At 40.8% G+C, this 26,862-nt stretch overlaps 1 protein-coding gene across 1 annotated transcript in view; it reads left to right on the top strand.

The window, feature by feature from the left end:
• HMCN1 (hemicentin 1) overlaps positions 1–26,862 on the top strand; it is a 656,490-nt gene that overhangs the window by 480,702 nt on the left and 148,926 nt on the right. Inside the window, exons 85-88 of the mRNA XM_073592871.1 lie at positions 46–236; positions 8,242–8,323; positions 11,942–12,211; positions 21,709–21,879. Coding sequence (XP_073448972.1) covers positions 46–236; positions 8,242–8,323; positions 11,942–12,211; positions 21,709–21,879 — 714 coding nt within the window. The remainder of the gene's footprint in view (positions 1–45; positions 237–8,241; positions 8,324–11,941; positions 12,212–21,708; positions 21,880–26,862) is intronic.

Here is a 26,862-nt window from a genome sequence, read left to right as displayed (position 1 = left end):
CTGTACATTTACTAACCAAATATTATTTTCTTATTTTTCCATCAGAGCCTCCTGTTCTTGTTGGGTTCCACCACACCAATCAGACTGCAGCACTAGGAGGCAGCATTATCCTAAATTGTATAGTACAAGGGAATCCTATACCTAAAATTCAGTGGAATAAGAAAGAAAATGAAATCCTTTTCAATAGGCGATTTAAACAGTTCAATAATGGCTCTCTTGCAATTTACAACACTACAGTAAGTCAGCTTGAAGCTAATCTAACCACATCTTCATAACTATCCTTCTACAAGAATATTATTTACTAGAAGACACAGCATGACCCTTGGTGTGTATTCCCGGTCTGTAGGTAGTTGGAGCCTATAGGGTATACTGCAACACTAGACACACAATCTTCAGTCTTTAAGATAACAGTAGATCTAGATTTTTAATATTTCTTCAAATTATTTAATTTTACTTTTATATTTGTTGATTTTTTCACCTTTATTTTTTAGTCTTCTTGAAAGGTTTCAGGGGCTAAAAAATATTCTTGCATATTACAATCCACTGTCAACTGGCTCTAACTTTATTAGGTTTCCTTGTTGGCTGATGCTAAGGTCACTAACCTGGTAGCTTAACCAATAAGTCATTCTATTTAACCATGTATTACAACTTAGAGCCTATCACTTCCTAGATTACCTTTAAGCCTTAGTTCTAAGTTGTATTTTCTTGCCCCTGTCTACCCTAGTCCCCTTTTCCATACCCTGGCTGCCTCAGCCAAAACACCTTTTTAATAGGAAGATTTTGCAGGAGGCTTTGAATGACTGGTCTGGCATGTAGCAGGCCTCCTTCATTTTCAACTTCTCCACAAATTTTGAGGCTTATCCAGGCCATGTGTTTTACCCCCTGTAAATCATATTTATTTTACATAAGTTTGGGAGCATTTCTTCCATCTTTGCTTTTAATGCCTTCTTTTTAGCAGTTATATTGTCTGTCTAGGGCTGGCCATACACAGTGCAAATTTCTTTACAGTAACCATGGGTTCCCCATTAACACAGACAGTGTTGACAGGGAAATCAGCAATTGTCTTCTCCCAACAGGGGGGCGGGCGGGGGAAGCCATCCCCGCCAGGAGAAGACAGTGATTATTGCTAATGGCTGTAGCAGCTGCTAGCAATAATCGTAAGAGAATCCAGCAGGCTGATTGTACCCAAGTTGATCGTTAGATGAACTTGGTACATTCAGCCTGCCCATTAAAGGTTTGAATCTCAGCTGGTTCCTGCAGAACCGGCCAAGATTTGAACCATGTATGGCGGGCCTAAATCTCTTGCTCCCTTTAATGTTGCTACTGTTATTTTTAATAACCACTGGTCTACTTTGTTTCATTTACATTCCAGGTTTTGAAGCGGAGGTTCACACAAAAATTGAACCTCCACTTTTTGGAACCCTCCCCCCCTCCGGTGTCACATTTGGTTCCTTTTAGGGGGGAGGGAGTGCAGATACCTGTCTAAGACAGGTATTTGCACCCACTTCCGGGCATAGACTCCCACGGAAGTCTATGCCTCTTCCCGTCCCACCACGCTGTCTGCTGGGACACACAAGGGTCCCAGAGACAGCACGGACCAATCAGATTGCACTGCATGACTCGCGCATGCACAGTAGGGAACCGGGAAGTGAAGCCGAAGGCTTCATTTCCTGATTCCCATACTGAAGATGGTGGCGGCAGCATCCGAGGACCAAGGGACGGTTCGGCCTCGGGTGCCGACATCGCTGGACCCTGTGACAGGTAAGTGTCCATATATGTTAAAAGTCAGCAGCTGCAGTATTTGTAGCTGCTGACTTTTAAAAAAACATTTTTCGCAGGACTCCCTTTTTAAGGTACATTTACACTGGTTACCTACATTTGGTTTATTTAAATTGAGGAGAAATCATCTGGAAAGTATAAACAAACTTTGTGCTTTCCAGATCAGGTTCTCCTACATTTAAATGTACTTGCATTTACATGTGTTTACATTCATTTACTTGTGTGTAGACAACTTCAGAGTATCTAATCTGCCCCTGGACGCACAGAGCTCTATTTTCTCTAATCCTAGCTAAACTAAATGCATCTAAATGTAGGTAAATATAAACTATGAGGCCTTAGGATTCCCCCCCTTTAGCTTTGCTACAGACATATGAGCTAGAACCTAGTGCAGAAATATAACCCTTAGGGAAGGAGCAATCATTCTTAGTGTTCAGCCTCCTATAGGTAGCGCATACAGTATGTCTTCCTAAGAACTTGACAGGAAAATGATTATACAGCAGTGGGCAAAAAATCTTCTTCCAGCACTTCTAACATGTAAGAATCTACTACTTATACTTCTTTTTTTTCCATGGAGTACTGTTATGCCCTGTACACATAATCAGATTTTCCAACGGAAAATGTTCGATGGGAGTGTGTTGTCAGACATTCTGACCATGTGTAGGCTCCATCGGACATTTTCCATCGGAATTTCCGTCACACAAAATTTGAGATCTGGATCTCAAATTTTCTGACAACAAAATCCGTTCTCGTAAATTCCGATCGTGTGTACACAATTCTGACGCACAAAGTTGCATGCATGCTCAGAATCAAGTACAAGACGGAAGTGCTCGGTCTGGTAAAACTAGCGTTCGTAATGGAGATAGCACATTCGTCACGTTGAAATTTTTTAAATCTTTTAATGCAGCACATTCTCTTCTTCTTTATAATGCTAGAATAATGAAGTTGTTTTGCTGATGATATTCACACAGAGTTCTGAAATAATGATTTTTTTATTATTTCTCGTGATCTCCTGAATAATATTATTTATTTTTTCGTCAGATCTCCATAATAATGTTTTGTATTTTTTTTTATAGTGATTTTTTTTTTATATATTTTTTTTTTATCAAGATCACCTGTTTTATTAATTTTTTCTAGTGATCTCCATAATTTTTTTTTCGTTTTGTGTGTCAAGTTACCACAACACTATTATTATCTTGTATTTTTTAACCTCAAAGAGGTTGGTTGGTGTCCCTTGTTAATTTGACATTGTATTTTTGAAATGTACCTGCCTACTCACAAACAAACTGTCCTTTTTGAAGTAAAACACATAGGCAATATTTTAACAAAATAATTAGCCATTTATTATGGGTCATAACAAAATAAAGATGAAGGCAACGCTGGATAAACTGGTTAAATGTGAGAAGCCTTTGTACCCCAGGGCACACGTCAAAACTATTTTACAGGCACAATTGGTGGCCTGAGGAGTCCATATAATAGTGAGCACAATCTGGTCCAGGAGTCCAAGAGATCATGAACAGAAGCAGATGACATATATTATATACAAAACATGGAAGGAACTGGGATTTTAAAGGTGCAAAGGCTGACACAAAATTTATGTAAAAAAAAAATCACATTTTATTTAGAAAAGTTGATTAAAAACATATTTGTAAAAAAAAGAGTTTACATTTAGTTCATGTTTTTCCCAAGGCAGAGCCCCCCAAAAAAGGGGAAAAGACAGCAAGACACCTGGGTCAGATGGTGTGTGAAGAAAATAACATCCTCCTCCTCTCAGGCTGGACCAGGCTTCTTCACACACCATCTGACCCAGGTGTCTTGCTGTCTTTTACCCTTTTTTTTGGGGCTCTGCCTTGGGAAAAACACGAACTAATGAAGCAAAGTAGCTTTGACTCTTAGTTTAAAGCTAGTCCTTTATTACAGGACCTCTTCCATCAGTTAAAAACGCGATCTTACTTACTCTCTGTGGTCATCAGTTGATCCTCCGGCTGGGTTTGCTTCCTGACTTAAGTAGTTTAATTGCTAGAGTTTATATTCAATTCACTATTCAATTTTTTGAAAGACCTGCATACAGTGCCTGACAGATATTACTCTCCTGAAGAAGCATGTGGTGAAACATGTTGAGAAATAAATCCTTTGGTTGCACTATTTAAGATTGTATCAGTACATTAAATGTGAACTCTTTTTACAAATATGTTTTTAATCAACTTTTCTAAATAAAATGTGAAATTTTTTTTCCATAAATTTTGTGTCACCCTTTGCACCTTTAAAATCCCAGTTCCTTCCATGTTTTGTATATTGTATACTTCAGGGATGTGGTGCCAATACTTATATTGGATGTGAGGCAATTATCTACATTTTCTCTTTCAGATGACATATATATCCCCAGGCTGTGGTCATACAACAGCCTGCATCTTTTGCCAGACCAGACAGAACCCAGGCCATCTCCCTCTTGTCTTCCTTAGATGCTTCCTTCCAGGCTGTGGCTCTGGTGTTGGAGTTGTGGCAGGAGGTGGAGGAGGAGGACGATGGTCAACCTGGCTGCCACTTACCCCTGCCACCTCCTGGCTGAGGCTTTCCTGTGTATGAAAAAGGGACATAGTTTTAGTTTTTTGGTCATCAATCACACACAGTTTAGAGCTCATGACTGTTGCAAATTGAATGTTAACAAATAGAAAAGACTATCATTCTGAGCCCAGCATTTTTCATTCTTGTCCCAATCCTTTTTGGCCACTACTGTCTATTGATATGTAAACCACTTTGTTAAATCAGCAATTAGTGATCAATCATAACATCTACTTAACATCAATAATTTTACGACAAGAAATATGTTGAACAATGCTCTACCTGACTCAAGCTGGGCTCCTCCACATCTTCCTGCCTGGAAGGCCCAGGTTGGACATCGGAAGCCTCAGCTGAGGTGGAAGGAAGCCTTGAAGGAAGAGTGGAGAGTGCTGGCCTGGGTTCACTCTGGTCTGGCAGAAATTGCAGTCTGTCATAGTACCACAGCCTGGGGACATAAACGTCATCTGCTGCTCCTGATTTCTGGGAATTCTGGACCTTCTTTTGCTCCCTAAGATAAGTACTCCTCATGCTACCGATTTCAAATAGGTGATGTCTGCCGTGGGGATCATCGGCTTCATAAATTCAAGCAGTTTCTCCAGCGCTGCCTTCCTCTTTCTTAGCTTATTAAAAAACGGGTGGTTCACCTGCCACAGACAGGGCAGCTTCCTGAACATGTCAATGAATATTGGTAGAAATTCCCTGTCATTGAATGGATTCATTTTCTCTGCAAGACACAACACAAGACAAACCCTAATGTCAGGCTAAACTCTTCTAATCTTGTCCCAATATAAACCTCAATCTATAAGCAGTATAGGCCACTGATGCACCAAGTTAAAATTGTACCTTCGTCATCACAATCGGCGCTTCCGCTACTCCTTCCTCCGCTCACAGATTGTACGTACGACGCACGCATGTTACGCTTTATATACACTGCGCATGCGTGAAACTCTCCCGCCCCTGACCTTCTTTCTAGTCTATTCCCCACCCCTTCTCTTTCTGCGCAGTGGGGAGAGCACATGGTGGAGAAAGAGCAAGTTCATGCAGACAACAGCAGCAACAACGAAAGCCCGGAGCCACGAACATCCTGATCTCGGAGGAGATTTAAGGCCTCAAATATGTCCTTTATAGATATGGTGGAGATGAACATCTTGAAGAGGGCCGACTATGATGGGAAGCATGGACCTTACCCAAACCCAAATGTGAGAAAGGCCAAGATCATGGCTAAAGTTGTGAAATGTCTGCACGGGAATTTTGGGGTACGGCGATCCAAGGATCAACTGAGGAAATGCTGGTCAGACCTGAAATTGAGGAAGCACGATCAGTACAGAAGGATCAAGAGAGTTCTTCAAAAAAGTAAGTTGTTGTCGTGTGTTCCTATTATTATTGTTACTTGCATGCTGCTCCATGTGCTTTTCTTTACTGTCATACAGTTTAAAATGGCAACTTTCAGGTTGGTGGACACAGTAATCGTTCGTAGTAAACATTGTTCGTTGCCCACTAATACAATGTTTTTGGCAGATACAGGTTAACTACATTTGTTCAGGCCTATTTGTATTAAAGAAGTTTAGTACATTGTTGTCTAGATGGGTCTGTAACTTGAATGAAATGCAAACTTGATTCAGTGTAAGGAGAGGACACTCAGCAGCTGTTTACACATCTGGACGCAGGAGCACTAGTGTGGGACACCAGAACAAACTTTTTAGGGTATCCCACACAGGTGCTCCAGTGGATACTAGGGGTGTCTCCATGTGTGAAAATTGTACAAAAATGGTAAGTATTCCAGCTTTAGAAAGGGAAAAAATAATGTCTTCAGCTTGGAATTCTGCCAAAAAAGACAATTGTATGACACTTCTAAGCAATGTTTCATATTACTATTTCTGCCCTCAAATATCTATGTGCTAAGTATACCTTTTTTAATTCACACAGGGGAGATAAGACTCAGGACATCTGAGAACACCAGGAACCCCTCCACCTATGAAAGAAAAGCAAATCCCCACACCACAACCAGAAGATGTGGAGGAAGGAGAGGTTTATGAAGTGGGTAAAATAGTGACCACAACAGGTGAGTGTCTGAGACCACAGCTTCAGGTAATAGATGGATGCCTGCATATTTATAATACATGGTGTGTTTTTTATTTTAGGTGATGTTGATGTGGATGTTGTGGAAGAAGATTCGCATTTCACAAGTGCACTCGTCCTCATCGATCATGGTGTGTAATCGTGATTTACAAAAGATCAAGGAAGATATCAATGATATTGTAAAAAGACTAAAAAATATCATTGATGTTTTAGGCCGCATCTAAAAAATACCTAAAGTCTTAATTTTTCTGCAATTTTCACCAATTTTTTAAGTATCTTGAAAGCCAAATTTTGAAGATGCACACAGTGTGTCAACATGTGCTATCTGCCATCATGGGATATCAAGGTACGTGTTTTGGGGGTGCAACCCCTTCCTCGCAACTCAAGTAGCTGAGAGGAAGGGGTTGCACCCCTGAAACATGTCCATTAATCCCCCATGATGGGAGCTAGCACATGTTGACATTAGGCATGGGATCAGGAGGGAAATCTCTAGTTTGAATCTCAATTTGTGTGCATCTTCAAAATTTGGCTTTCACCCCATCTGATGAAGGCAATATCAACACAGTTTGGACATACTAATGTCTGATATTGCCTTCATTTTTTCAAAGTTGAACGTTGTAAGTTCCTGAGTTGGGTATTGTTTTATGATTTTAAACATGCCTATTTAACACAAAAAAAGACTATTTTTACTGTCGATACCAAAAATGGTATTCATAAAATATGTTGGTTTGTTCAAAAACCCTTTTCTAACGCACATGTGTGCACAGAGTAAAAATTTTAAGACTCAACAATGTGTGGCTTCTTCTTCCAATGCTCAATAGCAGTTTTTGGAGTAAGTTGTTGTTTACAGTGACAATGGGGGTTATTTCCTAAAGGCAAATTCACTTTGCACTACAAGCACACTTTCAAGTGCACTTTTGCTGTGCACTTGTAGTGCAAAGTGAATTTTCCTTTATTAAATAACTCCCACAGTGCTTTATAATTTGCCACAATCATGCCATTTCTGTGACTCTGCAAAATTCATTCATGGTGCTGAAAATGATGTATATTTTTAACTGTAATGCATTACACAAATTAACAACAAAAACAAGGTATGTGTGTAGCAGACCCACAACATAATAATAGTTTGCTGAAGAAGAGATTGTCACCTCATATATCAAATAAATTACGTTTGCACTATTGAAGAAAGTGTCAAAAAATCAAAGCACATTGGAGAACCTAGGAGACAGTTAAAAGAAACACAAGCAGTAAATCAAAGGAAATATTATTTCAGTTTAAATAAAAAATTTTTTTTTAAATGTTTCTTAAACATTTTATGGCATATCAATGGCCCCCCTACCCGCAAAGTACTCCATATATTTTATACGGACCTCGCGTGCGCTTTGGTGGGGCAAGCACTGAAAATCAGATACAAACCCACAAGCACAAACTGAAGAGCAGTAACGATCGGAAAAGCACGTGGCTGAAAAGCGCGAATCGTCTCTCACCAAACTTTTACTAACACGAGATTAGCAGAAGGAGCCCAAGGGGTGACGCACTTGGTATTGAACTTCCCTTTTCTAGTGCCGTCATACGTGTTGTACATCACCGCGTTCTTGAAGTTCGGAATTTCCGACAAAATTTGTGTGACCGTGTGTATGCAAGACAAGTTTGAGCCAACATCTGTCGGAAAAAAAACATGGATTTTGTTGTCGGAATGTGCGATCGTGTGTAGGCGGCATTACAGTTTTCTTTCCATTTTTCACTTATATTTGTTTTCTTACCTTATTAAAGTATATAATATGCATGTCACTACTATTTTCAGTAACTGTTTCTCTTATATAGAATGAAGATATTGGTGATTATATATGTATAGCTACAAATGATGCTGGAACAATGGGACACACAATAACACTGTTCCTGCAAAGTAAGTTTATTTTACCATCGACCTAGCTGAAGAATGTTTCCTGAATAATTTGTAAAATAAAACAGAAAATGTTGTGTTAGTTGAGACAAATTTTGCTGAAGACTTGTTCTATAATAGTCAAGTGGAGGCAGGGATCAATTCTCCACCAAATGATATCATCAACCCGATGCAGCAAAGGGAAGATGTTACAACCTGCCACATTACTCATATGAATACATGGAGAATTTAGCTTAATAAAGCTACTGTTCTGCTACATATCTGAGGATGGCCCATGAAAACTCACTAGATCTCATGAGTTGTCATGGGCCATGATAACTCATGGCCCATGACAACTCATGAAGAGTTATCAAAAGAGTTGTCCAGGAGCCAAGGACCTGGATTGGGGCAGGGGCCGATCCAGAGTCTAGTCTTCGGGAGGGCACTGCCAGAAAATAAGGTGTTGCTTACAGAACTGAATTTAATATATCATACAGTGTACAATGTACAGAGGTCAGTAGTATTTAGGGCAGTGTACAGAGGTCAGTAGTTTGTAGGGCAGTGTGCAGTGGTCAGTAGTATGTAGGGCAGTGTACAGAGGTCAGTAGTATCTAGGGCAGAGTGAGGTCAGTAGGATGTAGAGCAGTGTACAGAGGTCAGTAGGATGTAGAGCAGTGTACAGAGGTCAGTAGTAAGTAGGGCAGTGTACAGTGGTCAGTAGGATGTAGGGCAGTGCACAGAGGTCAGTAGTATGTAGGGCAGTGCACAGAGGTCAGTAGTATGTAGGACAGTATACAGAGATCAGCAGTATATAGGGGAGTGCACAGAGGTTACTAGTATGTAGGGACGTGTACAGAGGTCAGCAGTTTATAGGGCAGTGTACAGAGGTCAGTAGGATGTAGAGCAGTGTACAGAGGTTAGTAGTATGTAGGACAGTGCACAGAGGTCAGTAGGATGTAGGGTTGTGTACAGGGGTCAGTAGTATGTAGAGCAGTGTACAGTGGTCAGTAGTATGTAAGGCAGTGTACAGTGGTCAGTAGGATGTAGGGCAGTGTACAAAGTTCAGCAGTATATAGGGCAGTGTACAAAGGTCAGCAGTATATAGAGCAGTGTACAGAGGTCAGTAGTATGTAGGGCAGTGTACAGTGGTCAGTAGGATGTAGGGCAGTGCACAGAGGTCAGTAGGATGTAGGGCAGTGTACAGAGTTCAGCAGTATATAGGGAAGTGTACAAAGGTCAGCAGTATATAGAGCAGTGTACAGAGGTCAGTAGTATGTAGGGCAGTGTAGAGAGGTCAGTAGGATGTAGGGCGGTGTACAGGGAACAGTAGGGCAGAGAACAGGAGGTCAGCAGGGCAGAGGACAGTAGTTGTCAGGACAGAGGATGGGGGTAAGTAGGGAGGAGGAGATGAAACAAGGGTGCACATTTAAGCAAGACAATGATCCCAAACACAAAGCCAAGAAAACTCTCAATTGGTTTCAAAGAAAGAAAATAAAGCTGCTAGAATGGCCCAGCCACTCACCTGACTTGAATCCAATAGAAAATCTACGGAAAGAACTAAAGATCAGAGCTCATAGAAGAGGCCCATGGAATCTTTAAGATTTGGAGACAGTTTGTGTGAAAGAATGGGCCAAAATCACACACGAGGAATGCATACAACTAGTTTCTTTATACAGGAGGCATTTTGAAGCTTTCATTATCAACAAAGGATTTTGTACAAAGTATTAAATACATTTCAGTTGGTGTGTTCATTACTTTTTCCCTGTGCCATTCCATTGTATTACACATACCTTAATTTCTCACCTTATTTGTTTTGGTTTCCTTGTATGTATGGATTGCATGGGTTGTTACCGACAAGTAGTAAACATTTAATGTCAATAGCACCTTTACAAATAGATTTATCTAGAAAAATGGTGACTTGTTCAATACTTATTTTCCCTGCTGTGTATGTATATATATATATATATATATATATATATATATATATATACAGTATCTCACAAAAGTGAGTACACCCCTCATATTTTTGTAAATATTTTATTCTATCTTTTCATGAGACAACATTGAAGATATTACACTTTGCTACAATGTAAAGTAGTGAGTGTACAGCTTGTATAACAGTGTACATTTTCTGTCCCCTCAAATTAACTCAACACGCAGCCATTAATGTCTAAACCGCTGGCAACAAAAGTGAGTACACCCCTAATGAAAATGTCCAAATTGGACCCAATTAGCCATTTTCCCTCCCCGGTGTCATGTGACTTGTTAGTGTTACAAGGTCTCAGGTGTGAATGGGGAGCAGGTGTACTAAATTTGGTGTTATCGCTCTCACTCTTTCATACTGGTCACTGGAAGTTCAACATGGCACCTCATGGCAAAGAACTCTCTGAGGACCTGGAAAAAAGAATTGTTGCTCTACATAAATATGGCCTAGGCTATAAGAAGATTGCCAAGACCCTGAAACTAAGCTGCAGCATGGTGGCCAAGACCATACAGTGGTTTACCAGGACAGGTTCCAATAGACATATGAGTGCTGCCAGCATTGCTGTAGAGGTTAAAGGGGTGGGGGGGTCAGCCTCGCCATGCTCAGACCATACGCCACACACTGCATTAAATTGGTCTGCATGGCTGTCGTCCCAGAAGGAAGCCTCTTCTAAAGATGATGCACAAGAAAGCCCACAAACAGTTTGCTGAAGACAAGCAATCTAAGGACATGGATTACTGGAACCATGTCCTGTACACTGTTATACAAGCTGTACACTTACTACTTTACATTGATGGAAAGTGTAATTTCTTCAGTGTTGTCACATGAAAAGGTATAATAAAATATTTACAAAAATGTGAGGGGTGTACTCACTTTTGTGAGATACTGTATATATCAACGCTCAACATTTTTTTTAAAACTAAGCAGAGCCCTACATACTGTATATATTATTTTTAAGAGTAATCTAACTGATAACAGATGACTTTCTCAAACTGCCAGTATTATGCAAAAGCATAGCAGAAAATGTCTTTCTATTTATAAGCCGTTTGGCATAATTTTGGAAGACTCAATCCAAAAAATGCTTATTAAATAGTTCACTCACTAAGTACAAAAACAATCCAATACAGGGATCATCCAGCAAATAGATTGGGTAGGTAGGTCATTTCTGGAGAATTTTCTACTGTTTCCATATTGAGCTTATTAATGTAGCTCCAATAAAATATTTATGAAATATAGAGCCCATTACCTCAGACATCATGGACAGATGCTACTCTTTGGCTTGGGGCTTCTCAAGCTATGAAAACTGACATATGAATAGGAAGTCGTAAAGGCAAAATCCTCCATTAGGGACACCTGTTCATATGACAACTCTCTAAGATGGGATCTCAATTCATTGTTGAGAGATCTCTTCTTATTTTCTCCTGCATCTCTAGGACAGGAAGTAAAGGTAAATCTCTTCAATGAGACGGAGGTAACAGAAAAGATCCGAAAAGATCAGAAAGAGTGTTGGCTTTATGTGCACCTAAAAAATATAAATATTAAATACAAATCAATGACATGCTTTTTCCTAAACAAATTATGATAACGGTGTTCTGAGTGTCTGTCAGGTCTGCAGTCACCAGTGTATAATTCTGATTCTTTACTTAATTACTTTACAGAACCTCCCATTATAAAGATTCCTCCAGTTGACATGACAGTTAATGCCGGTACATCTGTGGTTTTGAATTGTCAAGCAGAAGCAGAACCAGTGCCTGACATTTTCTGGTCTCGTCTTACTCGTCCTATTTCTGGGGATAGCCGTTTCTCAATATTGCCAAATAAATCTCTGCATATAGTTGCTGTTCGTAAAGAAGATACATCAGTGTATGAATGCAGGGCTACAAATGTCATGGGATCAACTGTGGCTAAGTCTTCTTTCATTGTTCAAGGTATTTTACTACACAATCTAAGAATTAAATAGCACAAGCAATATATAACACACATGTTGTGCCAGTATTATACCAGCCTTATATTTACAAAAAATGTGAACTATGCTCAGGATATTAGGTGTTACTTAGATCACCTTAATGTGTTATTTAGATAATCAAAACAACATCAATACAAATAAAGTGCTCAAAGTGCACACATTTGAATATGAAACACTCCAACCAGTTGCATATGCAAAAAATGCAAATTTCAAAATTGTACTGTGACCATAAAAAAAAAAAAAAAAACAGTACTTAAGAAGAGTATCCACAATATCCACATTCAAAGTGTTATCATAAACATTCACTTCTTGTGACTAGGGATGAGCTTCGAGTTCGAGTCGAACTCATGTTCGACTCGAACATCGGCTGTTCGCCAGTTCACCGAACAGCAAACAATTTGGGGTGTTCGTGGCAAATTCGAAAGCCGCGGAACACCCTTTAACCACTTACCAACCGGCCCATAGCCGAATGACGGCTGCAGGGTGGTTGGATAACTCTGGGAGGGCGTACTATGACGTCCTCCCAGAATTCCCCTCTCGCGCGCCCCCTGGGGCGCGCACCCGAACACATCCGTGACCGCCGGGTCCGGAGGACCCGGCGCATCACGGATCCCGGTAAATGGCCGCTGATCGCGGCCGTTTACCATGTGATCGCGCCGTCAAATGACGGCGCGATCACATGTAAACAGACCGGCGTCATCTGATGATGCCGGTTCCTCTCCTCCCCCTCTCCTCCCCGCCTGTGTACCGATCGGTACACAGTGAGCGGGGAGGGGGATGGATGGATGTCTGCAGCGCTGTGGGCTGTATGTGTAGTGCCCACAGCGCTGCACAGAGACATCCAGGCATCCATCCATCCATGCTCAGCCATCCCCACTACACTGCAATGCTGAGCAATACTCTGCAACACCCCCACAATACTCTGCAATACCCCCACAATACTCTGCAATGCTGTGCAATACTCTGCAACACCCCCACAATACTCTGCAACACCCCCACAATACTCTGCAACACCTCCACAATACTCTGCAATGCTGTGCAATACTCTGCAATACCCCCACAATACTCTGCAATGCTGTGCAGTACTCTGCAATACCCCCACAATACTCTGCAATACCCCCACAATACTCTGCAATACCCCCACAATACTCTGCAATGCTGTGCAGTACTCTGCAATGCCCCCGCCATACTCTGCAATGCCCCCACAATACTCTGCAATGCTGTGCAATACTCTGCAATTCCCCCGCAATACTCTGCAATGCCCCCGCCATACTCTGCAATGCCCCCGTCATACCCTGCCATGCCCCCGCCATACTCTGCCATGCCCCCGCCATACTCTGCCATGCCCCGCCATACCCCGCCATACTCCGCAATACCCCGCCATACTCCGCAATACCCCGCCATACCCCGCCATACTCTGCCATACTCTGCTATACCCTGCAATACCCTGCAATACCCCGCCATACTCCGCAATACCCCGCCATACTCCGCCATACTCCGCCATACTCTGCCATGCTCTGCAATACCCCGCCATACTCCGCAATACCCCGCCATACTCCGCAATACCCCGCCATACCCCGCCATACTCCGCAATACCCCGCCATACCGAGCCATGCTCAGCTATACTCGGCCTCTGTATGTGGCCAGGCTGTGGAAGTCTCACACATGTGGTATCGCCGTACTCAGGAGGAGCAGGGGAATCTATTTTGGGGTGTCATTTTTGGTATGTACATGTTATGTGGTAGAAATATTGTATAAATGGACAACTTTGTGTTAAAAAAAAAATGCGTTTTAACCACTTCCCGCCCACCGGCCGTCATACAACGTCCTTGACTTTGTGCGGAGATATCTGAATGATGGTTGCAGCTACAGGCATCATTCAGATATCGGCTTTTTCAGCCGGCGATTCCCTACACCATGAGAATGATCATAGCAGCTGTTCCACTGCTTGATCATTCTTACGGGAGGCGAGAGGGGATGTCCCCCCCTCCCGCGCTTCTACCGACTCACCGCTACGATCGAAGCCAGGATCGTTTTTTTTTTTTTTTTTATTTCAGGCTTCCCAGCCTAGAGGTGAGATGTGGGGTCTTATTGACCCCATATCTCACTGTAAAGAGGACCTGTCATGCCATATTCCTATTACAAGGATGTTTATATTCCTTGTAATAGGAATAAAAGTGGTCAAAATTTTTTTTTTTTGGAAAAAAGCATCAAACTAAAATAAATAAAGTAAAATGAACAATAAAAAAAAATAAAAAAATTTTAAAGCGCCCCTGTCCCTGCGTGCTCGCATGCAGAAGCGAACGCATACGTAAGTCCCGCCCACATATGAAAACCGTGTTCAAACCACACATGTGAGGTATCGCTGCGATCGGTAGAGTGAGAGTAATAATTTTGGCCCTAGACCTCCTCTGTAACTCAAAACATGTAACCAATAAAAAATTTTAAAGCGTCGCCTATGGGGATTTTTGAGTAGCAAAGTTTGGCGCCATTCCACAAGCGCGTGCAATTTTGAAAGGTGACATGTTGGGTATCTATTTACTCAGTATAACTTCATCTTTCACATTATGCAAAAACATTAGGCTAACTTTACTGTTTTGGTTTTTGTAAAGCACAAAACAGTTTTTTTCCCAAAAAAAACGCGTTAAAAAAATTGCTGCGCAAATACCGTGCGAGATAAAAAGTTGCAATGACCGCCATTGTATTCTCTAGGGTCTTTGCTAAAAAAACATATATAATGTTTTGGGGTTCTATGTAATTTTCTAGCAAATAAATGATGATTTTTACATGTAGGAGAGAAATGTCAGAATTGGCCTGGGAGCTACAGAACGCCTGAAGGTGCTCCCCTGCATGTTGGGCCTCTGTATGTGGCCACGCTGTGTAAAAGTCTCACACATGTGGTATCGCCGTACTCGGGAGTAATAGCAGAATGTGTTTTGGGGTGTAATTTGTGGTATGCATATGTGGTGTGTGAGAAATAACCTGCTAATATGACAATTTTGTGGGAAAAAAAAAAAGTAAAAAAAAAACCTTGATTTTGCAAAGAATTGTGGGAAAAAATGACAACTTCAAAAATCTCACCATGCATCTTTCTAAATACCTTGGAATGTCTTCTTTCCAAAAAGGTATCATTTGGGGGGTATTTGTACTTTTCTGGAATGTTAGGGTCTCAAGAAATTAGATAGGCCGTCAGTACTTCAGGTGTGATCAATTTTCAGATATTCGCACCATAGCTTTTGGACTCTATAACTTTCACAAAGACCAAATAATATCCACCGATTTGGGTTAATTTTACCAAAGATATGTAGCGGTATAAATTTTGGCCAAAATATATGAAGAAAAATTACTAATTTGCAAAATATTATAACAGAAATGAAGAAAAATGCATTTTTTTACAGATTTTTCGGTCTTTTTTCTTTTACGGCGCAAAAAATAAAGAACCCAGCGGTGATTAAATACCACCAAAAGAAAGCTCCATTTGTGTGAAAAAAAGGACAAAAATTTCATATAGATACAGTGTTGCATGGCTGAGTAATTGTCATTCAAAATGTGAGAGCACCAAAAGCTGAAAATTGGTCTGGTTAGGAAGGGGGTTTAAGTGCCCAGTTGTCAAGTGGTTAAAAGTCTATGGGAGAAATCAAAAGTGCTAATTTTAAAGGCTTATATGCATGGTATTGTCATAAAAAGTTTTTGGGGACCTGGGTCCTGCCCCAGGGGACATGGATCAATGCAAAAAAAGTTTTAAAAATTGACGTTTTTTCGGGAGCAGTGATTTTAATAATGCTTAAACACAAACAATAAAAGTGTAATATTCCTTTAAATTTTTTTACCTGGGGGGTGTCTATAGTATGCCTGTAAAGGGGCGCATGTTTACCGTGTTTAGAACAGTCTGACAGCAAAATGACATTTCAAAGGAAAAAAAGTCATTCAAAACTACTCGCGGCTATTAATGAATTCCCGGTCCGACAATATACATAGAAGTTCATTGATAAAAACTGCATGGGATTTCCCAACAGGGGAACCCCGAACCAAAATTAAAAAAAGAAACTGGCGTGGGGGTCCCCCTAAATTCCATACCAAGCCCTTATCCGAGCACGCAACCTGGCAGGCCGCAGGAAAAGACGGGGGACGAGAGAGCGCCCCCCCTCCTGAACCATACCAGGCCACACGCCCTCAACATTGGGAGGGTGCTTTGGGGTAGCCCCCCAAAGCACCTTGTCCCCATGTTGATGAGGACAAGGACCTCATCCCCACAACCCTTGGCCGGTGGTTGTGGGGGTCTGCGGGTGGGGGGCTTATCGGAATCTGGAAGCCCCCTTTAACAAGGGGACCCCCAGATCCCGGCCCCCCTGGTGTGAAATGGTAAGGGGGTTTTTGTACCCCTACCATTTCACAAAAAAACTGTCAAAAATGTTAAAAATGACAAGAGACAGTTTTTGACAATTCCTTTATTTAAAGTCTTCTTTTTTCCATCTTCTATCTTCTTTCTTCTATCTTCCTTCGGTTTCTTCCTCCATCTTCTTCTTCCTCTGCTTCTTTCTCCGGTGTGCTCGTCTGGCATCTCCCTCCGCGGCATTTTCTTCGCGGCAACCCCCTTACCATTTCACACAAGGGGGGCTGGGATCTGGGGGTCCCCTTGTTAAAGGGGGCTTCCAGATTCCGATAAGTCCCTCCGCCCGCAGACCCCCACAACCACCGGCCATGGGTTGTGGGGATGAGGCCCTTGTCCTCATCAACATGGGGACAAGGTGCTTTGGTGGGCTACCCCAAAGCACCCTCCCAATGTTGAGGGCATGTGGCCTGGTACGGTTCAGGAGGGGGGGCGCTCTTTCATCCCCCCTCTTTTCCTGTGGCCTGCCAGGTTGCGGGCTCGGATAAGGGTCTGGTATGAATTTTGAGGGGGACCCCTATGTCATTTTTTTTTTAATTTTGGCGTGGGGTTCCCCTTAATATCCATACCAGACCTGAAGGGCCTGGTATGGAATTTAGGGGGACCCCACGCCAGTTTTTTTTTTAATTTTGGTTTGGGGTTCCCCTGTGGGGAATTCCCATGCCGTTTTTATCAATGAACTTTCATGTGTATTGTCGGACCGGCAATTCATTAATAGCCGCGAGTAGTTTTTTCCTTTGAAATGTAATTTTGCTGTCAGACTGTTCTAAAAACGGGAAACATGTGCCCCTTTACAGGCATACTATAGACACCCCCCAGGTACGAAATTTAAAGGAATATTACACTTTTATTGTTTGACTTTAAGCATTATTAAAATCACTGTTCCCGAAAAAATGGCAGTTTTTAAAACTTTTGTTTGCATTGATACATGTCCCCTGGGGCAGGACCCGGGTCCCCAAACCCTTTTTAGGACAATACCATGCAAATTAGCCTTTAAAATGAGCACTTTTGATTTTGAACGTTCGAGTCCCATAGACTTCAATGAGGTTCTAACGTTCGTGCGAAGTTTTGGTCTGTTCACAAGTTCTGGTGCGAACCGAACCGGGAGGTGTTCGGCTCATCCCTACTTGTGACCAAAAAAAGTGTCAACTCTTCCAACACTGCACAGTGGACAGTTTAGACACATATCATGTATGGTTATTGTGTATGGTCATATTGTGGTTTCATGGGCCTATTTTAATAAAGTTAAAGTTATGCGATGATGTCATTTCTGGTTTGTGTTTTCTATAACTCAGTAAATCAAGGTGCATTGGAAGCCTACTGGGAGTTATTTATGTATGTTTCCTGTGGTGGCTGTAGGGGCATTTTGGAGAGACCTATTTTTTTATAGAGCACTGTTTGACCTTCTAATTTAATTATAAGAGGTCGACTAGTTCCAACGAGTGAACATTTTGAAGGGAGTGAAGGAGCATGTGTGCAATGTTGAAGAGTTGACATGTTTTCTTGATCACAAGAAGTTAAGTTAAGAAGTTAATCACTGTTTATGTATTTTTTATGGGCACAGTACAATATTCAAATTTGCATTTTTTGCACTTTGAGCACTTAAATTGCATTGCTGTTGTTTTGATGATCTAAATATCGCTTTGAAGTGATTTAAATAATACTTAATAGCCTAAGTGCTGTTCAAATTTTTATAAAATATAAGGCTGTCACTTTTTCACAGATATCAGCACATGTTGGTTTATTTTATTAAAGTATATTATACCAGCCTTTCCAATGTTATTAATAGGAAAGGTCACATGGTTGTCTAGCTATACAGTCATTATTTTTCCTAATAAAAGGGGTCAGTTTTCACATAAATAATTTAGCATAATAATAGGAAAATGTGGGAAAGTAATTTACTAAATTTGATCAGGCTATTAGACCTGTGTTCACTACAAAGAGCCAGTCACTCGAAAAGAAAATGCTAAAACAACATGAATACTTTTAGTGCACTAAATCTTACATTTTAGTACTATACAGAAAAGGATATTTTGGTAAAATACAGGAGGGGTTAATCACCCCTCAGCTTAATATACTTCTTGGGAACCCTGAGTTGTTTTCACCTGAATTGCCTGGTCACTTCCATATACAACAGTTTTACACTTTTACTACCGTTTTATTTCAGTTCGTTCTTCATGTGCATAACTGGCATTCAGTAATAATTAGGGGTGCATTACCATGCATTATCTTAGCCAAGGGGGGGGGTCAGTACTAAGGCTCAGCTGGTCAGTAATTGGCCTTGCCTGATGGTCACTCCTCAAGGACACCCTGGTAAGATCACTTAAAGCTGTATTAAACAGAAAACAAAATGTAATATATGGCAGTTTACCAAATCTTTAAATATGGTGACCGTGTAAAGCTGCATACACATGATCAGATTTTCCGACGGGAAAGATGTGATAACAGGCTGAAAATCCAACCGTGTGTATGCTCCATCAGACAATTGTTGTTAGATTTTCCACGGACAAATGTTGGATAGCAGGTTTTAAAATCTTCCGCGGACAAATGTCTGTTGTCGGATTTTCTGAGCGTGTGTACACAAGCCCGTTGGACAAAAGTACAAACACGCATGCTCGGAAGCAAGGACGAGCCAGAAGTGGTCGGTCTTGTAAACTAGAGTTCGTAATGGAGAATTAACATTTGTGATGTGGCAAATTATGAAATCTTGAAATGCAGTGCACAATTCTCTTCTTCTTTAATGGGATAATAATGAAGCTGCTTTGCTGGTGATACCGATGGAGTTATTGCAAACGAATTTTCAAAGGCTTTTTTTTTTCTAGTGATATCAAGAATAATATTTTTTTAATTTATTTTCTTTTTGGGCAAGTTACTACAACACCATTGTCCCGTAATTTTTAAGATCAAAGATACAACTATGTTGGTCAACTTTACAACATTGTTGCTTGTCAATTTTACATTGTATTTTTTTAAATGTAACTGCCTACTCCCAAACTGTCATTTGAAGTAAAAAACATAGCCAAGTATTATTCTCCACAATTTTTTTATTGTGCATTAAAAAAAGAAAACAAAATTAGACATGCTATCTCCCAATAGAACATAACCAAAAAGTGCATTCTATGCATCCAAAAATATAGAAAACATACCAAATCAAATCATTATTCAACCAAAAAAAAATGTCAAAGCAATAACTCCAAGGCCAATAATAAATATCACGTTATCTCCTCCGATTCCGCAACATGTCTGGTTGATGAACGGCTGTTCAGAAACTAACTGAAAAGCGTGAAATGAAAAGCACAAAATGAAAAGCATCATTCAACACTCACCAAACTTCTATTAACAGAAAATTAGCAGAAGGAGCCCAAAGGTTGGCGCTAAAGAGCTGAAAAACCATGTAGTACATCACTACGTTCATGATTGTTGGCCAACAATTGTGTGCTGTGTGTATGCAAGACAAGTTTGGGCCAACGTCCTTCGGACAAAAGTCCATGGTTTTGTTGGCCAACAATTCGATCGTGTGTACGAGGCTTTAGTTTCTTTTTCAGGTTTTTGTTTCCTTTACGTTCACTGGGTGATCTGACTAGTAACACACTTCTTGTTTTAGGGTCTCCAGTCTGGACGTAGAAGCAATAGAGACACCTTTGGACAGCAGCATTTTCAATCTGGGGAGACATTAGCCTTAGATGCACTAGCAGATTTAGATGAACTTGACTATCACATTAAAGCCAGACTCCTTTTTTAAGCAGTTACAGAAACTGTTTTTTTTCCTTTTGGGATAGATTTTGGAAAGATTTTACATAATTGAAAACAAGGTGATCATTGCAAGCACTCATGTCAGTTTTAATCTCCCTGGTGGTTTTCCCGAGTGTGGCTCGGGGTTAAATTTCAGTACCATTAGTGGTAACCCCGAGCCACACCCTGGATTGCATTGCAGGATCCTGGTGCAGTATACTTACCTTGTCCCCAGGATCCTTCAATGTCCCCATCGCTGTGTCCCTGGGCTCTGTCCTCCGCCTGAACCCTCTGTGTCCCGGGCTCCCTTCCTTGCGAGCGTCACGACGCACAGGGGCGGAGCCTGGTGGCAAATTAAAAAATGTAAAAATCATGACACATACAGTGCACTGTAATCTTACAGATTACAGTACTGTATGAAATTATTTCACATCCCTTTTGTCCCCAGTGCTTTGTCCAATGCCCTGCATGCAGTTTTATATTATAAATACTGTTCTTTCTGCCTGGAAACTGGAGATTGTCCATAGCAACCAAAAAGTGTCCCTTTATGTCAAAAGTAGTTTTAGATCAGTTAGAAAACAGCGATATTAAATTAAAACACTTGCAGAATTGACAATAGTGAATCGTGGGGAGATTAATTTTATTATTATTATATTAATATTTTTTATAATTATTTATATTTATTTATTATATTATAATTTATGATTTTGTGTTTCAAACTTTATCATACCTGGGATATCTACTAGACTCTTGTTTGGACAGATTTAAGTGTGTTATTGCTAAGAATTACAGGCCTACAAGATAAGACGCCAAATTTCTATGCAAAATAATTGTACCGCTTTGAGACGCAAAAATCTGACATAATCATACCGCCAGGGAGGTTAAATGCTTTAATCCAAACCTCTAACTACCAGTCTTGCCAGGCAACTTGTTGCCTGTTAAAGGGAGTAGAAAAATAACAGACTTAATGGCTGGATCAACAGATGAAAATAAAGGAAAAAAAGCCTTAAAAAGAAAACAAATGCAACCATCACATCTAAAATTGATACGTTTCAGTATAATACATTTTTGTTTTTAGGATTAATATGAATTTAAGTGAAGACATCAGCCTTGTTTTCTGCAGCTATAACTTGTTAAATAGAAGTGTCTTCTAATTCTTTGGTTTCTGGCACACTGGCTTGTGCAGTTATATGGTTGGAGTTCTTTTTGACAGGTAATTTTCACTCTGTCTTCATCTTTGCCTCAATAAATCATTGCATAAGCACACACTCTGACATTGAAACCAAAAGAGTTTCTTTTCAAAAAAGCCATCAACATAATTTATAACTATCTTATAGTACATGGTGGATTTTCCGAATGGCTGCCATGGCAATCCTGCAGTGTGACTTGTGGTCAAGGAATACAAAAACGAATGCGGCTGTGTGACAATCCAGCCCCAGCAAATGGTGGATTGTATTGCCAGGGAGAAGAATCTGAGACCCGTCTCTGTCAAAATAAGCCTTGCCCAGGTATTATATTTATTACAATTTATAGCTAATTTTAAACCCAAACTTTTTTTTTTTTTCATTTTGCTTTAAATAGAGTGGAATTGTTATATCCTCTGTAAAGTTTTTATTGCTCTCAGTGCACCTATTGAAGAGACTTTCTGTTAGGAATAAAAGGGATTGAAAATCTATCCAACAAAGGCACAGGTAAAAACAAAAATACATTTTAATAGATTGGGGAAAGGTTAAAACATCTGACAATGTTTTTAATATTTGCCTTCCTATATGTACGTATATATATTAGTATTTTTGTTAAGAGTATAAACTAAGGCCCCTTTCACACATGCAGAACGTTTATCCATTTTTCATCCATCCGTTGATGGATGAAAAATGGACATCAATGCATCTCTATGGAAAAAATTATGTAAATGGCTGATCATCCATTTACATCAGTTTACATCCGTCAACATACGTTTTTTGAAACAGATCAAAGCTCTATTTTTCTTTTGTTAAAAAAAAAAAAAGGATCAGATGGATAATGCATGTACTGTAAGCTGACAGTCTCTTTTTCATCCGTTTTTGCATTGTTAGTGGATGTTAAAAAAAACGAATAAGAAACGGATGAGCAGTTGATAAAAAACTGATGAATACTTCATCCGTTTTGACGTGACTGAACTGATGAAATGAATGGTTCGCATGTGTGAAAGGGGCCTAAAAGGTTATATAGGCTATCCCGTATTTTATAGTATATGGAACTCTCAGTTTCCCTAGATTTCATCAGCACATTTTAAAAGTACATATTTATTTACTGCAATATTTCAGCTGCAGTGATGTTTTACTGGACCTATTGCCTACCCACCTCCACCACCTTACCAAACCAAAATGCAAATTCAAAACAATAAAAAATATTAAACATTAGGAGAAAAAATACTTCCAGCGTCTAGGCGAAAGTTATATCACCAATGGGATCCTGGGAAGGCTTGGGATTCCTTATTCCACTTGAATGTGCTTCTACAAAGTGCAGGAGTGTCTTCTTGCAAGATTTTAGAACTTCAGCTTTCTCTGCTTATCCTGTATGAAGGCCAAGCAATGTCACTGCAGCCCATCCACTCCAGAAGCCAATTGATAGGGTATTTTTCTTTTCCCCCATAATTTTTTTTTATTTATTTTTTGTTTGGTGGGGGCTAGGCATTGAGGGAACATAATATCTTTATAAAAGGTCTGCATGAGGCTGGGTTGACACTGCTGCGGTGCGGGAACGCAGCGAATTTACTGCGGGTTCCCGCATCGCACCAACTCGCACGGCAGTTCACACTGCCATATGCGAACTGCTGGGGAGTGTCATACAATGTTAATGACACCCCCAGTTCAGCCCGCATATCGCACTGCGAACTGACAATTCGGACATTTTCGGATTGCATAGGTGTCAACACCCATGCGATCCGATTCTGGTCCGAACAAAAAAAAGGGTCCTGTGCGAGTTTGGACCGAATGCGGTGCGATATCAGCCATACTATCTGTATGGCTGATATCGCACAGCACAGACATCGCATGTGATGTGAACAGCAGTGCGCTGCGAATCACATACGATGTCTGCCACCGCAGCAGTGTGAACCCAGCCTTAACACAGTTGTCCTGCAGAGTTTGCTTTCACAATCCCCCTCTGCAGCAGTTTCTCACAAAATATATGCTCACAGGTGTAGCCAAAGTATCATCCTGGTCTGTCTCAGTCTCTGGAGTGGAGAATGATTTTATATAAAGGTAAACTGGATATGTTTCTCATAACAGACAGTGAGATATATACAGTGTTGGACAAGGTCATCCAGTGTCCAGAATAAATATGCCATACTGTTCCCCCCTCACTATATTACATATATGATATTTAGGACATTTTAAAATAAAATAGGTTTAAATAAATCAAAACAGAATTCACTTACAGCTGGGCCTCCTGCCCTTACCCCATAAGAAAACCTTAAAAGGTGAGATTTTATGGGCAATAAAAAAAAACATATAGAAAACTTCACACATGGAAAATGTAATTTATGTAATATATTATAGAAAAAAATGTATTAAAAAGTCTCATGTTAATGGTACAAAACATCATAAGAATAGCACCAACAACATTACACACTGTATTGTGAAAATTTGCAATATATACATATATATATATATATATATATATATATATATATATATATATATATATATATATATATATATATATATATATATATATATATATGTGTGTAGCGCTGGTATTTTTAATACAGACGCTATAAATAAAAATTTAGTTATCTGAAGCTGTAGTTTAGCTCAGACTGCCATTATTGTAAATTCTGGTTCTGTTTCAGCTTGGCTGGTTGTGTGGTTTTCCCCTTGGCCTAGGGATGGTGCCCTATTATTTCAGCCAAGGTTGGAAATTGCAACAAGCTGGGTGTATTGAGTGCCTCCCTGCCCGGAAACGGTCAGTGGGTGTGGTCTGCCTGCTGTGCATTCTGGGAGGGGGTACTTAAGGACCAGACCCCGTGACAGGAAAGGAGTTCTGACCTGATGGCCCTCCTGGCCTAAGGTGTGTCGCTGCCGCTAAATTGTCTCTGGGCCGGCTGGCCCAAGGCGTCGTTACTGAAGGTAGGCCCAAAAGTCTTGCGGCTTACTGATGCAGGGATGGTCCTGTGCTGTCTTGCCTGCGGGAAGAAGCCGAGTGACTGGAGGATCAATAATATGTGCCCGCAGAGGAGTTACGGGATTCTGAAATAGACCCTCTGTAGGATGTCTCCGTAGACGATGACTTGTTTGAAACCATGTCTCAGGAGATGCTATAGGCAAATGTCGATGATGTTGCTTCAGCCTTTAACCTGTCTGATTGGATAGCAATGGACTCGGGGAGTACATCACCTCGGGTGGAGACCCCTGCAGTTGCTAGCGAGACTGTGACTGAAAATATTAGTTTGTCTGGGCCAAAGAACTTGCCTGTGAGTATGGTGTATAAATCGCCAACTTCCTGTGTACCTCCTGGGTTGGGAAGCACTCGATCTCTACCGAGGCTTTCCTGATCACAGCGGTTGCTGAACAAATGAGTAGTCACTGAGTATGGACTTGAGTTACTCTATGTTTCCAGAGAGATCATGAGAGAGATCGAGGAAAACAGAGAGAGCTGGTACCGTGAGGATGTTTGGGACTACTTAAAAGTGCCGAAGCCTTTCAGGAAAACAGGTTGTTGCAAAATCCGACCGTGTGTACAGGGCATTACACAATCCTCTGCCACAGGATTGGGTAATTAGCAACTTTTTTGCAATATCAAGGCTTGATCACATAGTACCAGTTCCCTTCTTCCGAACCTACGGTACTGTGTGATAGGTGACCCAGGATACATCCTCCAACTGAGTCTCCAGGCTCTTCTAAAGGCACCGGTCTTATTGCGCGGTCCTCTCCTGAAAAGTCCTCCCCTGGATTCTCCAGTCGCTCGGCTTCTTCCCGCAGGCAAGACAGCACAGGACCATCCCTGGATCAGTAAGCCCCAAGACGTTTGGGCCTACCTTCAGTAACGACGCCTCGGGCCAGCCGGCCCAGAGACAATTTAGCGGCAGCGACACACCTTAGGCCAGGAGGGCCATCAGGTCAGAACTCCTTTCCTGTCACGGGGTCTGTCCCTTAAGTACCCCATCCCAGAATGCACAGCAGGCAGACCACACCCACTGACCGTTTCTGGGCAAGGAGGCACTCAATACACCCAGCTTGTTGCAATTTCCAACCTTGGCTGAAATAATAGGGCGCCATCCCTAGGCCAAGGGGAAAACCACACAACCAGCCAAGCGGAAACAGAACCAGAATTTACAATAATGGCAGTCTGCGCTAAACTACAGCTTCAGACAACTAAATTTTTATTTATAGCATCTGCATTGAAAATACCAGCGCTACATACTCCCCCTGCTGCAATAGACGATGTCCTCATCGTCTGAAAAAGAAAAACAAAGACTCTCAGTCCTGAGAGTGAAGTACCTGAATTCAAAACTTGGATAGGAAGGAAAAAAAAAGGTAAATCGGCAACAAACTGTACATTTAACAGTAATACACACAAGAGAATTACAGTAACATAGTTCCCCAGATCTGACTCTAGATCTAAACCACCCACTTTCCAGCAGCTTGACAGAAGATCTAGTTGAACCTGAAACAGAACACAAAAGGAAAATCCAAGACACACATATCAATATACAACAGAGGAAGCAAAGCCCCATCTCCCAGAAGATGAAACTCTCTTTCCCCAGAATTTTCCTTTTTTTTTTTCTTAAGTGCAAGAATTTAACCATAGTCATGCAAACTCCTATTACCTAGTGGCAGAAAACATTATAACAAGTCCTTGATGCAGGTGTTAGAGCAGGTAGAAAATCTTGACTCGCAGATGGCATTTAACTAACACTACCTAACTATAGTCCTCACAGTCCTCATAGCATATAGACTTTGTTCTTCCAGAACCGGAATTAACAGAACAGTCACTGTGGCAGATCACCAATAAAAGCGAGGATCAGGCAATGTCAAAACTTTTCCTTGTGTATCCACAGTGGTAATAAAGTATACAACATCATCCTTGCCTGGCCGGCAGATGACCACTTTATCCGCGTAAATGTGTCTCCCGTAACTCCAATGCAAAAGACATCCGTTAAAACAATCATCCATATCTGAACAACCTGTTTTCCTGAAAGGCTTCAGCACTTTTAAGTAGTCCCAAACATCCTCAGTTTATTATATATGTGGCACTTAGCCCCGAAGGAGCGGCTGGTATTTGATTGGGCTTACCGTTCCTTTACCGTTTCACCATATCCGTCATAGAGGTCCCATTAAAGACTTCTCTCACTGATTTTAGCTCCGACACACAGTCTCTTTTTTTCAATGCTTTATTTAAGAAAGACACATGCAATAGAGGGATGAAAGGTTTAGGGGAATTCAGGTACCCATTTTCTATATGTGAAGTTTTCTATATGTATATTTTTTATTGCCCATAAAATCCCA

This window comes from Aquarana catesbeiana, linkage group LG07, assembly GCF_042186555.1.
Source record: "Aquarana catesbeiana isolate 2022-GZ linkage group LG07, ASM4218655v1, whole genome shotgun sequence".
Classification (NCBI taxonomy): Eukaryota; Metazoa; Chordata; class Amphibia; order Anura; family Ranidae; genus Aquarana; species Aquarana catesbeiana.
This window is presented reverse-complemented; position numbering and strand designations above follow the sequence as displayed.